Here is a 13,875-nt window from a genome sequence, read left to right as displayed (position 1 = left end):
TCTTAATCGTAACATCTAGCCTGAGTTCAAAAAATAAGAGACGAAAATTAGAAACGCAGTAAGCCAGTGATCACACACCCTTCTCCAAAGCTGAAAATAAATCTATTTCGCATTTATCAGTCAAAGTTTTAGATTTATTTGAATTTCATTTACAAAGTTCAGAAATGGCATTAAACATTGAATAAATATTTAAGAAAAGCTTTCATTCGAAGGTTTACTTTTACAGTGTAGAGGGGAAAACTAACGACAAGATCTAAGATGTCACTAAAAAATGGAATGGCTCAGGAAACTATTAGCGTGGGTTTTGTGAGAATATTTTATAATATAACTTCTGCCCCAATATACCTTAAAGTGGGTTAGGAAACTTCTCTTCTACCACCACGACAAAAGACACAGGAACCAAATATTCCTCTTTGTCCCAGCGTACTTATCGTTAACTTTTAGTTTGGAGGCACAATTTTAAGCATCACTTCCTTTTCACTGGAGGAGTATGATCTAAGTGAAGGATCATGTCAGTAGCCTACCTACATCCCTGTATCACAGGCCCCAGCCCCCACTGGAAAGATTTGCCAAAGTTTCGTCTCCAGTGGGAAAAATACCCTTCATTTTCAGCCCCACTGGAATATTGATTTTGATTCATTCCCATTTAAATTTAAATAGAAAAAAATTGGCCTCTAAAACCTGGATTTTTGTATAATAGAATTTCTATCCCAATTGGACTCGACAGGAATTTTCATCCACACTGTGGAAAGTAGCTCCACCGGGGTTGTGAGACAGGGGTGATATTCGAAAATGCTTCTTGAGACAATATAAATTTAGTTGTAGTTTTCAGTATAAATGGTTGTTTATGATAGGTTGGCGACTGGCGATTATCTTTGTAGGTGTCTCATTAGTTAGTTATTGAGGAAAGTTCATTAATTTTGTCCGAATTATCGTTGCTTTCTTCCTATTTTGATATAATTTGTACATAAAAAAAATTTACAAAAGTGATTTGTCTCTAACTTGTACGATAATTTTTTCCTTGATTAAAGTATTTGTCAGGAGAGACGGACCATAGAAAAGTATGCTCATACCTTGATGAAGGTGTGGCCAAACTAACTGAAAAGATCACGAAGGATTTTCTGCTAAAAACCTTTTACACATGTGACCAATCTTTGTGATGTTTTGGAAAAATACAATCTTGATGACTCCCCGTACAATTTGAACATTTTCTGAAAAGGGAAGAATTTGGATCTAATTATCAAACACGGATCGGTGATATTAAGTGAGAAGCGGAAAAAAACTAAATGTTTATTAAATAATAATAATAATAATAATTTATATCTGTAGTCAAATGAAGGGATGTTGTATACTAAGGGCATCGGTTCGCTTGGCTACGCAAGGGAAAAGTAGTTCTAACCAACCCTAAAATGTGTCTCTATTTAGTAGTGCTGAGCAGTCAGTGGCACCTTCTCACTAAACTTTTTGATAAAGATAACGTTGCCACATTAGTTTTGCATTGACATCATGGTCAAACAGAGGATGAGAATTTGAAAATAGGAAAATAATGCATTTGTATATTTTTCTACTAACCTGGATTGGGTGCTGGTTGAGGGCGACCGAGTTGGTCACGATCAATGAACCGGTCGGGTGAATTATTACTGATCTGTTAATAGGTAAGCAAAATAATCATTATGAGAAACTGGATCAGTTGCTCCCACTGACCTTTATATATCCCTGAACCAAGCTATATCCGCCAACTCGATCGAAGTTTTTTGAAAGTTGGTACCCGCAAAGAAGCCATTGTAGTGTTTGAAACTTTGCCTAACGACAAACCACGCTACATCATTAGTGTACAAGCGAAACTAGATCTAGCGCTCTCTCCGCGGGTACCAATTTCAAAAAACTCCGATCATAATACTTTGCCTGGCCGGCATTGAGTAGATTGGTCCAGGGATATATAAAGGTCAGTGGTTGCTCCAACCAAAGGAGGAGTAAGAATAAAAAAATAGAAGCTTACTAATGTCCTTAAAAAAATATTCTTAACATTTCGATGTCATTCGTGACATAATCCAGAAAGGCATGTCTAGATTAAAATCAAAAAAACAAACGTAGAGAGTCGTACGTAAAATGATCTGTCAATAGAAAATACTTACTTTTAAATATTTCCAAATGGCGCTCAATATATTGTATACTTCTTTCGGTTTGATGTGTGGGAAGATGTCATCAATGCTATCGAAATCTGACGGTATCCAACCAGCCTGGTCAAAGGAGATAAACAAGAGTTAATTTGCAGTTCAAATAAATTATTGAAAATGAATTGATACTCCTTGGAATAAGGCCAATGCAAAATGAAACTCTCAGAAAAAGTCTTCTTTACACCATAAAGGGAGGGTGGATGAACTAAAATCGGTCTTTTGCCCCTTTGAAGCTTTGGAATAACATTTTACCCCCTGGAAAAATGAAAAAACTTTCCTTAGATCCCTTGGAAATTCTTTTCGGATTAACCCCTGAAAATGTTCGTCCAACCCCTTTGTATGAATATAATATTGTTAGCTTTTTTGTCCAGTCATTTTACAGTGAACTCCCGTTAATTCGAACTTCTATAATTCGAATCGTTCTGCAATTTGATCTTATTTTCAAGAAGAAACGCTCCTAAAACTGTTTCTCAATTCAAATGTCTCAGTGATTCAAACAAATTAGATTTCCCTTTCGGATTCGATTTAGCGAGAGTCAACTGCAAAAACTTTCCATTTTCCCACTACACCAATCAATAGCAATATACAACTGGTTTACACTATAATAACGATGAGCTTCAAGTTGATTCTCGCTTATTCAAGTTCGAACGGGAAATCTAAGGTTTGAGAATGATAAAACCTCGAACAAGCAATTACGTAGTCAACTGTTTTACCCAGGGGTCGGGGTAATTTGTCTCTAAAATTGGTTTCTGAGATCTACTGGGTCTACTAGAGCAGTCTACGTCAAAATTTGAAACTTATGGAAACTTTTTTTGAACCACCAGGTATTTCACTGCAAGGGTATCTATACATGTTTTTTTTATAAGCAAGTGCAGGCCCCTTAGTCAGGCTCCTGTATGCTTAAGTTCTCAAAACATTCAGGCATAGATTATGCTTTATTATATGCTTATAAATCATGCTTATGATTCACCCCGAGCTAAGTTTTTAGTGAATTTTCAGAAATTTTGTAAAAATTTGTTCAGATTTTGGGAGCAATGGAATGTAGCCAGCCGTGGAATATCCTTTTTTACTTGACCTCTACCAAACCTTTTTAAACAGATAGAAAATGACAACTTGAAAAATATTTCAGGCTGACATATATGCTTATGTTATACTTAGGAATTCTGCAAATCTGAGCCTTTATATGCTTATAAGTGTTATGCTTATATAAAAGAAAAAACATGTACAATGTTTGAAAAATTGCACTGTAAGGGTATGTTTTTAGTGAAAATCAAAGCCCTGTAATAGTCGTTTTGGAAACACCCAGTTTTGGGACGCACATAACGTCTCCTGGGCTGTGAAAAAATCAAAATAAAGGAAGTACTTGTTTTAATATATTGAGAATGCGTCGAATATTTGCCAATTCTTTTGGTGTTGATGTAGTGTTTGGTCTACGGTTGGATTGCCAGAAGTTCAAGGAGGTGCCAAATAAACTTTGGATGAGAACTGAACAGTGATATAATGAAGGTCGAGCTGGAAAGTGAAATAAAAATATTTGATGACACGTTCTAAAAACCTTAGATGAGAAGTATACCAAGATCAAAGACAAAGTAATAAAAATGTTTTCTTCTTGAGTCTCAGTTTAACAAGTAACGCTTTCATTGATCGCGTGAACAAAGTGGAATCGTGGTTTGTTTAGATCGTTCTAGAGCACCATGTGGTAAGCCAAACTTTAGGTATACATGTGTAGAGTCTTACCAGTGGAAACCAGGTCTAATACATCCCAAAGTATCGATTCTTGATCAAATGCATTCTTCACTTTCAAATCCCTTGAAGGTAAGACAGAGAGGTTATCAGAATGAATCATGGGAAGGAATTATTTTTAAGAATTTTAAGAAGTTGTATAACTTACTACCGGGTGCGCCAATAAAAAGAGCTATGCTAATTTGGAAATGCCCAAAACTGTCGAAATTCATTAAAAACAGTGATCAAAATTTTGAATGTAGAATTACCATAATAGTTGTAAATTTAGAGGTAATGGTAATTTCATTGAGATGAGACTTTTAAGCATCGTTTTTTGGGAAAATATTGTATTCATGTTCTTTCACGACCCTCAAAATACTATACCGTATAACAACAATTCAAATGAGGCGTAAAACATTATTGGCCTCGATATAGTGGCATTTTGAAACATTCTCTTAAGTTTTGGGTGCTTTTTAATAATTTTAGGACTATTCAAGTGGTTTATACAAAATTTAAGTTTAGCCTAAATAAAAATGGAAACCTTTCTATAGTATATTTCAAGAAATCTTCATCCGGCCACGGACATACTGGAACACATTCAGGACATACTAACTCAACCAGCAAATTAGCAGTGTACGCATAACCAGTAGGAAAGGCTCTTGAGAATTTGGCGTCTTCCCATGAAGTGAAAAAAGTCTGTTGGCTTTTCATCTCCTCATCATCATCATCTTCATGGGTGGATTTGGGTGAAGCGTAACCAGAATTAGTGGAGAGCACCAAAAAGAGTGTTTTCATGAAGCGTTGATGTAAGTTTGACTATTAACAAGACAGGGAAAAAGTTATAAAAATCTCATTTATTTCATCCTTTCATTTTGCAATGGAAGAAACCTATTTTCATTATTTAAGAGACGTCGAAAAAATAAGACGGCACTGAGAGGGGGAACAATTCATAGCAGTAGATACAACTTAAACCCTTCTTCTGGGATAGCCCTGGTGAAAAGCTTTAGCCGAAGTCATCTTAAACAAAACCAGTCAAAGTGAAAATTTTTTTGTAAACGTATACCTGATTTACACCGGAACTTTCTGAATTTAGACTCCTTTTGTTCAACCGGAGACCATCTTTAAATACCATTGAGGTTATATTTCCATGGAAACGGTTTTGTTTGATCATTTTGTAATTTTTATCCATTAGTCCAGATTTTTCTGATGACTCTTCAGGTTCTAGAAGACAACAGAAAATGTGTTGTCATGTTGTCATGCACTAGACCAGCGGCCGAGGTAGTGGATTGTGTCACTTCGTAGGGCACCCCTTAGATCAGGGCAAATTTTTGATATTATGCTCCTAATAGGGTGCAGAATTGACAAAAAAAATTTGCCCTTCGAATCTCCTGCAGTTTTCGAGTGAATCGATTTTTAGTTAATCGATAGAACTTATCAAGGGTCCCCCCTTTACTAACGGTTTTTTCGAAGTCTGAAAATCAAATATCTGAGACTAGTAACGGATTTAGCGTGAAAAGTAGATAAAGAAAATGGGGTTATTTGTTAAATTTCGATCACCTGGTGCCGAGAAATGGCATTTTTAAGGCGAAAATCGACGTTTTTGGGCGTTTTCCGATGACGTCAGCATTTTCATAGAAGCATTTTCAGAAAAAATCATTCCCACAAATGGATAGTCCTGAATTAGTAGTATCCAAAAATGGTATGGTTTGTTAACTTTCGATGTCTAGATCTCGAGATATTTTGGTTTAAATATTGAAAATTATCGATATTTTTTGCTGAGTCAGCAGTTTTTCAGCATATTTATCCACCTTAAAAATGAATTATCTCGAGATCTATACATTGAAAGTTGACAAACCATACCATTTTTGGATACTACTAATTCAGGGCTATCCAGCTGTGGGAATGATTTTTTCTGAAAATGCTCCTAGGAAAATGCTGACGTCATCGGAAAACGCCAAAAACGTCGATTTTTCGCCTTAAAAATGCCATTTCTCGGGACCAGGTGGTCGAAATTTAACAAATAACCCCATTTTCTTTATCTACTTTTCACGCTGAATCCGTTGGTAGTCTCAGATATTTGATTTTCAGACTTCGAAAAAACCGTTAGTAAAGGGGGGACCCTTGATAAGTTCTATCGATTAACTAAAACTCGATTCACTCGAAAACTGCAGGAGATTCGAAGGGCAAATTTTTTTTGTCAATTCTGCACCCTATTAGGAGCACAATATCAAAAATTTGCCCTGATCTAAGGGGTGCCCTACGAAAACCATTTTTAAGGCCTTTTTTGAATCTCGGACGCTGGTCTACACCAGACGTGAGAAAATTCATTCGAGATTCACCTTAGTCTAGAGGGTTGGGCTCACAAATCTTTGTAGGAAATCTTTCTCTAAAATGTAGAGGTATGTGTAAGGAGACATTTCTGTACGGTAAAAGCTAATCTTAAAGAGCGGTTATCGCTCGTTCACAGGCCAAAATGTCAGACAGGCCCCCTCAATCTCTGTGTTTCCTGTTTTACAGCCTAAAAAGTTTAGTACAAAATATGTTAGTAAGGAGGTTGCATAATCTATGAAGAGGGTTGATAACAAGTCTCTCTTTAAGCTCAAAAATTACCCTTTGAAGCCTACGCGGAAAAGAGATGAATCAAGAATGAATGAGTCATGAATTTTCTATCAATCATGCTGATCCAGTTAGCAGCAGTAGCGTAGACAGGAGGGGCGCAAAATTTGTGTAGGAGAAGAGCGAACTTTTGTATTATGATTAGATAATTAGTGTTATTAAAATCTGCTCTCCTAAACAAATTTTGCACCCCTGCTGCCTACGCTATTGAGCAGTTCTTATAAAAAAAATACTTGACCAACTGAAGATGGCCAATGTGAAGAATTCCATCTGTTTGAATTAGACAGACGGTTGAAATTTCCATCCAACAAAAACTAACCTGTGTCGAAATGCTCCTTATCCTATGAAACAAACAAAGTTGAAAAACATGAGATTAAGAACTAGTGGCTTTGTGACTCATAAATCCCTCACAGATAAGCCAGAAGGCACAAAGCAAGTTGAAAAACAAAGGAAATGTGTTACGGATGATCCGTTGTTATGACGAGAACAAGTTCTACTGCACTAAAGCTTGGTCAGTAAACAAAAGATAAAAACTAAACCATCTTGGTACTTCATGGTATCGAAGTTTTTTCTTTAACCCTATTCGGCCTAGGGGAGGAGGGGGGGCTGTTTCTGTTCGGAGGTCAAATTATTAGTAATAACTCCTGAAATATTAAAGCTTTTGCCATGAAATTTTCTATAAATTCCCAACTTTTATTTAGCTTCAAAAAAAAAAATTTGACACCTAAAATCTTTCACACCTTGAGCATGATGACATTTCTGACAGTAAGGTGTCACAAAAATTGACACTTTTCCAATATAAATTTATTTTTTATGTCAAATATATCGTTTAAACCGTAATTTATTGAACATTTAGGATAAAATAAGCAATTTAAACTAAGGCAACTTTTTTGTAAAGCCTTTGTTAGAATACAATAGCTATTTATAAGAACAAAGGAAATTTTCGGTTTTTGCTCACTTTGCACATGATGAGTGACGTCACCAAAAGAAATTTTTGTCAAAAGTTACCTTATGTGACAAGGGTCTTGTGTGCCAAATTTCATCCAAAAAGACCCACTAGATCAAAAGTTAAGGTGGGGTACAGGAAAAGCCCCCCCCCCCCTAGTTCTGAGCCGCCCCTAAAAGCCTAGGTTGAATAGGGTTAAGGCCGGTCTCCATTTACGCGCATTGCGATCACACCGTTTGGCTTCAATCCTTTTTGCTTGGAAAAAAGATTACGTCATAAAAATGTAGCGTGTCAGATCACGCCAATGGAATTGCTTCATTTTTCTTTCGACCAATAGTGTGGAAGCTTGACAGATAAAGTGCGATCGCAGCGCGCGCAAGTGGAGAGCGGCCTTTAAGTTGATTTATAATAGATTTATAAAGCCCGAAGGGCTAGATCGAGTACCTTAGGCTGAAAAGTGTGCCGTTGTTCGTCAATAAATCCTACCTAGGTCACGTGACATTACAAGACAATTTCAGTGCTTGACCAATCAGAAGCTTCGCGGATTTTCGAAAATAATGGCAACAATATTTTTTTGCTTGGAAAAGCTTAAAGCATTCCATCTAGCCCTTCGTAACCTGTTAACAGCTGGTCGTAATTTTCTTACGGGCACGGTAAACCTCTGAGGAATATAGTCTTCCCGCAGAAAATTCTACAACAAGAATCTTTTTGTGCGCCGGAAAGTTATAAACTAAATTGAAACTAAACTGATAAGGCCCTATCTTTAAAAACAATCACGCAACTTTGTTGTAATTCCCAGTTCTTTGAGACGAGCACGGTCCTTTCAAAATCGAGATTGTATATTCATCAGATTGTTATGTTTTCAACCAATTCTATTGGTGGACAGAAAACAATCACGATCTGATCTCAAGTTAGCCCTTTGTACTTTACATAAATCCCCCATGACCACTAAGACTATATAATGAACGACAATGAGCTATTCCAGAAAAGCATTTCTTTTTTTTGAGAATAGGAGGTCAACATTTTGAATGTCAACCAACCAGGATCAATTTTGGACACCCCTTGAACCTTACCAAGACAGACCAACCTACATTACATTGACCGCAAACCTTCTGGATTTTTACCCTTTAAATCAGATGACCACTTATATCACACATCTTCCCCTACGATGTACAGGATAGTTCAAAAGGCCTCTCAAAACTTTCAAAACGAGTATATTCACTTTACTTTAGTATACAAAAGTTAAAGATCATTAAACTGCTGTACCTTTTTCAAAATAGCTTCCACCAGTAGTCTGATGACGTATTGTTGTATGGGTTTATGCGTGTTCGTCAAATTCTTCAATATTAAATCGTAAGGTAAACTCGATTGATCGCTTGTGTTCCCCCCTGAGAAAAAAGAAGAATCTTTTCTTGTTTGTTTCTACACAGTCCGGGAATTGACCATTTATCTACCAGACAAAATTTTTCTCCGGTCCATTTTTGCAAAGTCTGTACAGAGATCCAATATTTACGGCTAAAATATATACAGAGTAATTTTATCAGGGCTGTGACAGAATTCAAGGAAAGTGACTAAATTATTTTGCCGACAGACTTTGCCTTGCTAAAAGCGCTCCTATATTTTTTTTGTGATTCTAGGTGCAGCATTCCATAAAGGGCGTCGCTTTTTTTTGAAATCTGAAATATCCATCCTAAATGATGACCTCTCAGCTCATACAAAGAACACAAATTTCAAAATTCTACTTAAAAACATGAACTTTAGTGGTGTATGTTATATGGTTAGTAAGACTTTGCAATTCCACTCTTGAGAGTACGGCGATGTAGAGGGAAAGAGAGTACCGCTCTTCTAAAAGTATTGATTTTAGTAGGCTGCTGGCATTCACGAACGGATTTATGCCCCATACTACCAGCGGTTTTGTAGAGATTCAGACTACGATTTATGTAAGACACTTTTAAAGTTGTAAATAGGTACATTTTAATACGGGTATGGATTATGGTTCAAAGAAAGGAGAAAACTTTACTATACTTCATACTATCATACTTCAAATGAAGATATACCTTTATTTTTTTTGGTACAATATAAAAAGACCATCCATTTAAACAATATCTCATAATAACACTGGATGGTGTTTAAAACGCTGGGTGAAAGATCTACCTAACTGATGAAGCTTCAGCCCATCCAATAAGTTCGAAAATAAAAACGGCAACCCAAAATATTCACATAGGCTCAAACGTGTAAAATTTGAGCAGACTTCAACTATTTCGAAGTATCCAGGCTGCTCCAGTCTAGCTTGGAAAGTAAATCCGTGTCTGATCTGATAGCAAATAAAATCCTAGTAATAAATAGATAGATATACCTGTGAACATTTTAAAGTAATTGTGCAGCACAGCTTGAGCCACAAGAGCATATTCAGACATGCGCAACTCATGAGCGGAGAATGTTTCCAGCATACGAAAAGCTTCTTTCAATACAGACTCGTTTTGTACCGAGATGCAAATCTTGGCAATGACTCCTATGTATTTCTTGATTTGCGTACCAGCAGCAAGGCTAAGAGAAATATATAGGGACAGGGAAGTAGTTGAAAATTTAAGAATGACTTAGCTCGGCTATTCCAGAGGAACGGGTACGTCACTTTACGTCACGCTCGTTTTTGACTGAATGCCACCAGTAGGGACCCAGGAGCGCCACGACTCATACACCATTTCATAGCTTCCATTGAGGCGGCGCGGTTCAATTGGGCATACACTCCAATCGTGGTTGGCAATTTCTCGGAATAGCCCAGTTGCACTTTACAAATATATTATACTTTTTTTCGGTTTGAAGTCGAAAAAATACCGAATGGGATTTTCCAGAAAAAAAATTGATTATGGGGGTTGAAAGATACAAATTGTTTTGGAATTATTTGGGACATTGTGACTTTTGACCTCCGGACAACAGGTCTATCCCCCAGGCAAGCATCAGTTGGCCCATTGGACATTCAAAATTACTCTCAAACAGAGCAAAATTACCCCAAAATAGACAAGGCAAATTTTGTAGATTTTTCACTACCCCGACACTATATCCTCCACAAGGATTTTATATTTGAAAAGGCTAAAACGATTCCACCTAGGTATTGATGATTGCAAAATATCTCACAAACACTATCGGCTTGAAGGAAAAATTCTCTTTAAAATGAGAGTTGATTTTAGAAGGTCTACGTCTCTTTACTTTGTTCTTGTGTAAGTTTATCTCTCACAAGAATTTCTTCAGAAGCCAGGCCCCTCTTTTAATATTCTAATACCGTATATGATGAAATAAAGGTCGCATAGAGGAACTCTATCAGACATAAGCAACCGCACTAATTACATATTCCCAGAACAAAAGAATATTCGAAAATTTGCGGCTGAAAGTTAAGAGTACGGTTACATTGAGAAAAAGGTGGAGAAAAAGAAGAACAAACAAAACAAAAGGAACAAAGGAAGAAAGGGATTAACTAAATTTTGATGGAGAGAGTATATTACCTTTCGTCCTTCTGTTCGTAAAGATGTCGAAGATTTCGTAATAGCTTATTCACCTTGAGAAGAAATATAAGAGAGAAGAATGTCATGACGCTCATTTGTTGCTATTGGCCAAATATGGTCGAAGCAAAATGAAAACTATCAGTAAAGCCAAAGCGTCATGTATATGTCTAATAGGTTTTGGTTCAATTCCACAGTTTTTTAAATAATTTCCCTCATTTCCCATAATACGTTCTCACTACGTTTTGGACTGGGCAGTGACTTAAATTTTCTCCGAATAAGTAACGATCGACCGATCCTAAGATCTAACTTTTTGTTGTTGTACGTGAACCAAGCAAAATATACAGAGACAAAATATTTAGCAAAAACTAAGCTTTAAAATACAATATCAAAAGTTTTGATTGTGGAAATATACTCATTGGAAAAATCAGCGATGAAAAAGAGGCAAATTCAAAAGATTGAAAATCAAGTATAAGGCTAGAAAGCTAGATTTAACTTTTTCGACGGATTGAATATAGCGCTTAATACGAGATCTGCCGTTAAATATTACTTTCGATAAAGCTCATGTTTGAAACCCACGCGGGCTACATTACTAATGTCGGAAATAAGTTGCTTCAAATTCGATTCTAAACCTTCAGTTTAATACTTCTATGAATACCTGCGAAGCTGTGTAAGGTGACGAGAGGTTGATGGAGTTGAATACATCATTCACCGTCTCTTCAAACAGCTTACTTTCATTCATACCAAAATCATTCAAGAAGGACGTCAATGTGTTTTTCTAAACAAAAAAGCAAAACACAAAAATTATTTTCAAAATGGAGAACCAATTCGGTCTAAAAACCAAAAAAGTCTACTTGAATCTCAAAGTGTCACTTTTTTAAGTTGAATTTGCAAGAAAATTGGAAAACGGATATTATTGTCCTGAATTGTCAAATGTTTTTGTCATGTATCACTTTAATGATTGAAAACTATATCTGGTAAATGTAAAAATAGTGAAAACATGCTGCTTGATGAAAATAAAAATTCAAACGAAAAAGTTTTGAGAATTACCTTTTTCGCAACATTGAGTAAAAAATCAGGAAAAGATATTGCGACGATTGTGCACAAAAACCCGATTTTTAGCCAGTTTTTACACACTTTTCAGGCACTTTTTTGAATTTTTGATTTGAATTTCAATTTGTCACTGGGAGATAATTCTCGCCATTTTCCTTTATTAGTTGGACTTTTTTTATTTTGAACAATCGCTCCCCCTCGAAAAGAAAAGAAAGAATTTCAAGGTCTTACAATTTTGCCTGGAAAACATAAAATTGGTAAGAATCAAATTTCGAATCAACATCCTAAAATTGACTAAATGCAATTGTCAAACTTATTACCCAATATTTTAAATGCTGTTTTATTTTGGAGCTTCAGCAAACCTCTGGCCCTTGTCTTTGAACCAAAAAACAAGAGGGGTGATACTTACATCCGATTCCATGGTTGTATTGACGAGAATGAAACTGAGGATCTCCTTCATTTTCTCACGCCCTTCTTGAAGTGCCATCAGTGTGACAAAATCTTGTAAAATCTCTTTCCTAACGAAAAAAAAACGTGAAACTCAAATTTGGCCTAAAGAAATTAAGATTAAACCCTATTCATCCTAGGGGGGGCTGTTTCTGTTCGGAGGTCAAATTATTGGTAATAATAGAGCTTTTGCCATGAAATTTTCTGTAAATTCTAACTTTTATTTAGCTTCAAATAAAAAAAAAAATTTGACACCTAAAATTCTCACACCTTGAGCATGATGACATTTCCGACAGTAAGGGTGTCACAAAAATTGACACTTTTCCAATGCAAATATATTTTTGATGTCAAATATATCGTTTAAACCGTAATTTATTGAATATTTAGGATATAATAAGCATTTTAGCCTCAGGCAACTTTTTTCTAAAGCCTTTGTTAGAATACAATAGCTATTTATAAGAACAAAGGAAATTTTCGGTTTTTGCTCACGTTGGGCATGATGAGTGACGTCATCAAAATTTTTTTTTGTCAAAAATTACCTTATGTGACAAGGATCTTGTGTGCCAAATTTCATCCAAAAAGACCCACTAGATCAAAAGTTAAGGGGTGGCAGGAAAAGCCCCCCTACTTTTGAACCACCCCTAAAAGCCTAGTATGAGTAGGGTTAAGTAACTTTGTTTTTAAGGCCATTCTAAGTATGTTAAAGCCTGAACATCCCTAAGAAATACAAGCAGCCGGGTTTTACCTAAAACCTTTCGGACCAGTTAAATGGTAATCCAATATAAAATCCCTTAGTAAAAAAGAATAGGATTTTGTCTGAACCAAGTAATCTGTTAGTTAAAGGTTTTCAAAACTTTTGACACATCTTATCACTATAGTCGGCAGAAAACCGAAAACAAGTAATATCCTAGACATAAGATCCTTTTTTTCCGGGAAAAGATTAATATTTTACTGTCTGACTTCTTTCATAACTTAACCATGATCACAAAAAAGTTTAAACTTCTAAGAAATGGGAAACAGACATATAAATTATATTAAAGGATAAAACAGCCAGTTTTTTAAAACGACTATCATACTTTAAAGAATCCTTCAATTTTTGTTCGTATAATTTTTACCTTAGTATTGGCCAGTACTTGAACCATGACACTATTTATCAGGGCTTATTCGTCTTAACAGTCTTCTATCGAATGAGCCAAAAAAAATAATTGTCGATGACGTCAAAAGTTCGAATGTTTAGAGACCGAAAACCCAAGCTCCAAACATTCGAAAAAATTGCGTGAAATAGACGTCACTGCGTAAAAAAAGACACGACGTGTAGTATAGGCTACTCCGTACTGTAGTAGCGGAAATATCTAGCAGCCCATTAAGTGTGTCGGTACATGACGGGACAGCACCTGTTTTGTTTTACCCTGTCCGA

The 13,875-nt window shown here is 35.9% G+C and overlaps 1 protein-coding gene across 2 annotated transcripts in view; it reads right to left on the bottom strand.

The window, feature by feature from the left end:
• LOC136809999 (integrator complex subunit 5-like) overlaps positions 1-13,875 on the bottom strand; it is a 40,021-nt gene that overhangs the window by 1,901 nt on the left and 24,245 nt on the right. The window contains exons 14-26 of one of the 2 annotated variants that reach the window (XM_067066569.1): positions 12,421-12,529; positions 11,617-11,736; positions 10,962-11,014; positions 9,818-10,008; positions 8,728-8,849; positions 6,835-6,856; positions 4,963-5,120; positions 4,441-4,715; positions 3,915-3,985; positions 3,541-3,689; positions 2,136-2,240; positions 1,573-1,645; positions 1,074-1,211 (exon numbers count right to left, since the gene is read on the bottom strand). In XM_067066569.1, the coding sequence (XP_066922670.1) occupies positions 1,108-1,211; positions 1,573-1,645; positions 2,136-2,240; positions 3,541-3,689; positions 3,915-3,985; positions 4,441-4,715; positions 4,963-5,120; positions 6,835-6,856; positions 8,728-8,849; positions 9,818-10,008; positions 10,962-11,014; positions 11,617-11,736; positions 12,421-12,529 (1,552 nt within the window). In that variant the 3' untranslated portion in view covers positions 1,074-1,107. Of the gene's footprint in view, positions 1-914; positions 1,212-1,572; positions 1,646-2,135; positions 2,241-3,540; positions 3,690-3,914; positions 3,986-4,440; positions 4,716-4,962; positions 5,121-6,834; positions 6,857-8,727; positions 8,850-9,817; positions 10,009-10,961; positions 11,015-11,616; positions 11,737-12,420; positions 12,530-13,875 lie in introns of those variants that run through there. The other variant, XM_067066568.1, reaches the window with a different exon arrangement.

Source organism: Clytia hemisphaerica, unplaced genomic scaffold (assembly GCF_902728285.1).
Source record: "Clytia hemisphaerica strain Z4C2 unplaced genomic scaffold, Clytia hemisphaerica genome assembly, whole genome shotgun sequence".
NCBI classification, from domain to species: domain Eukaryota; kingdom Metazoa; phylum Cnidaria; class Hydrozoa; order Leptothecata; family Clytiidae; genus Clytia; species Clytia hemisphaerica.
This window is presented reverse-complemented; position numbering and strand designations above follow the sequence as displayed.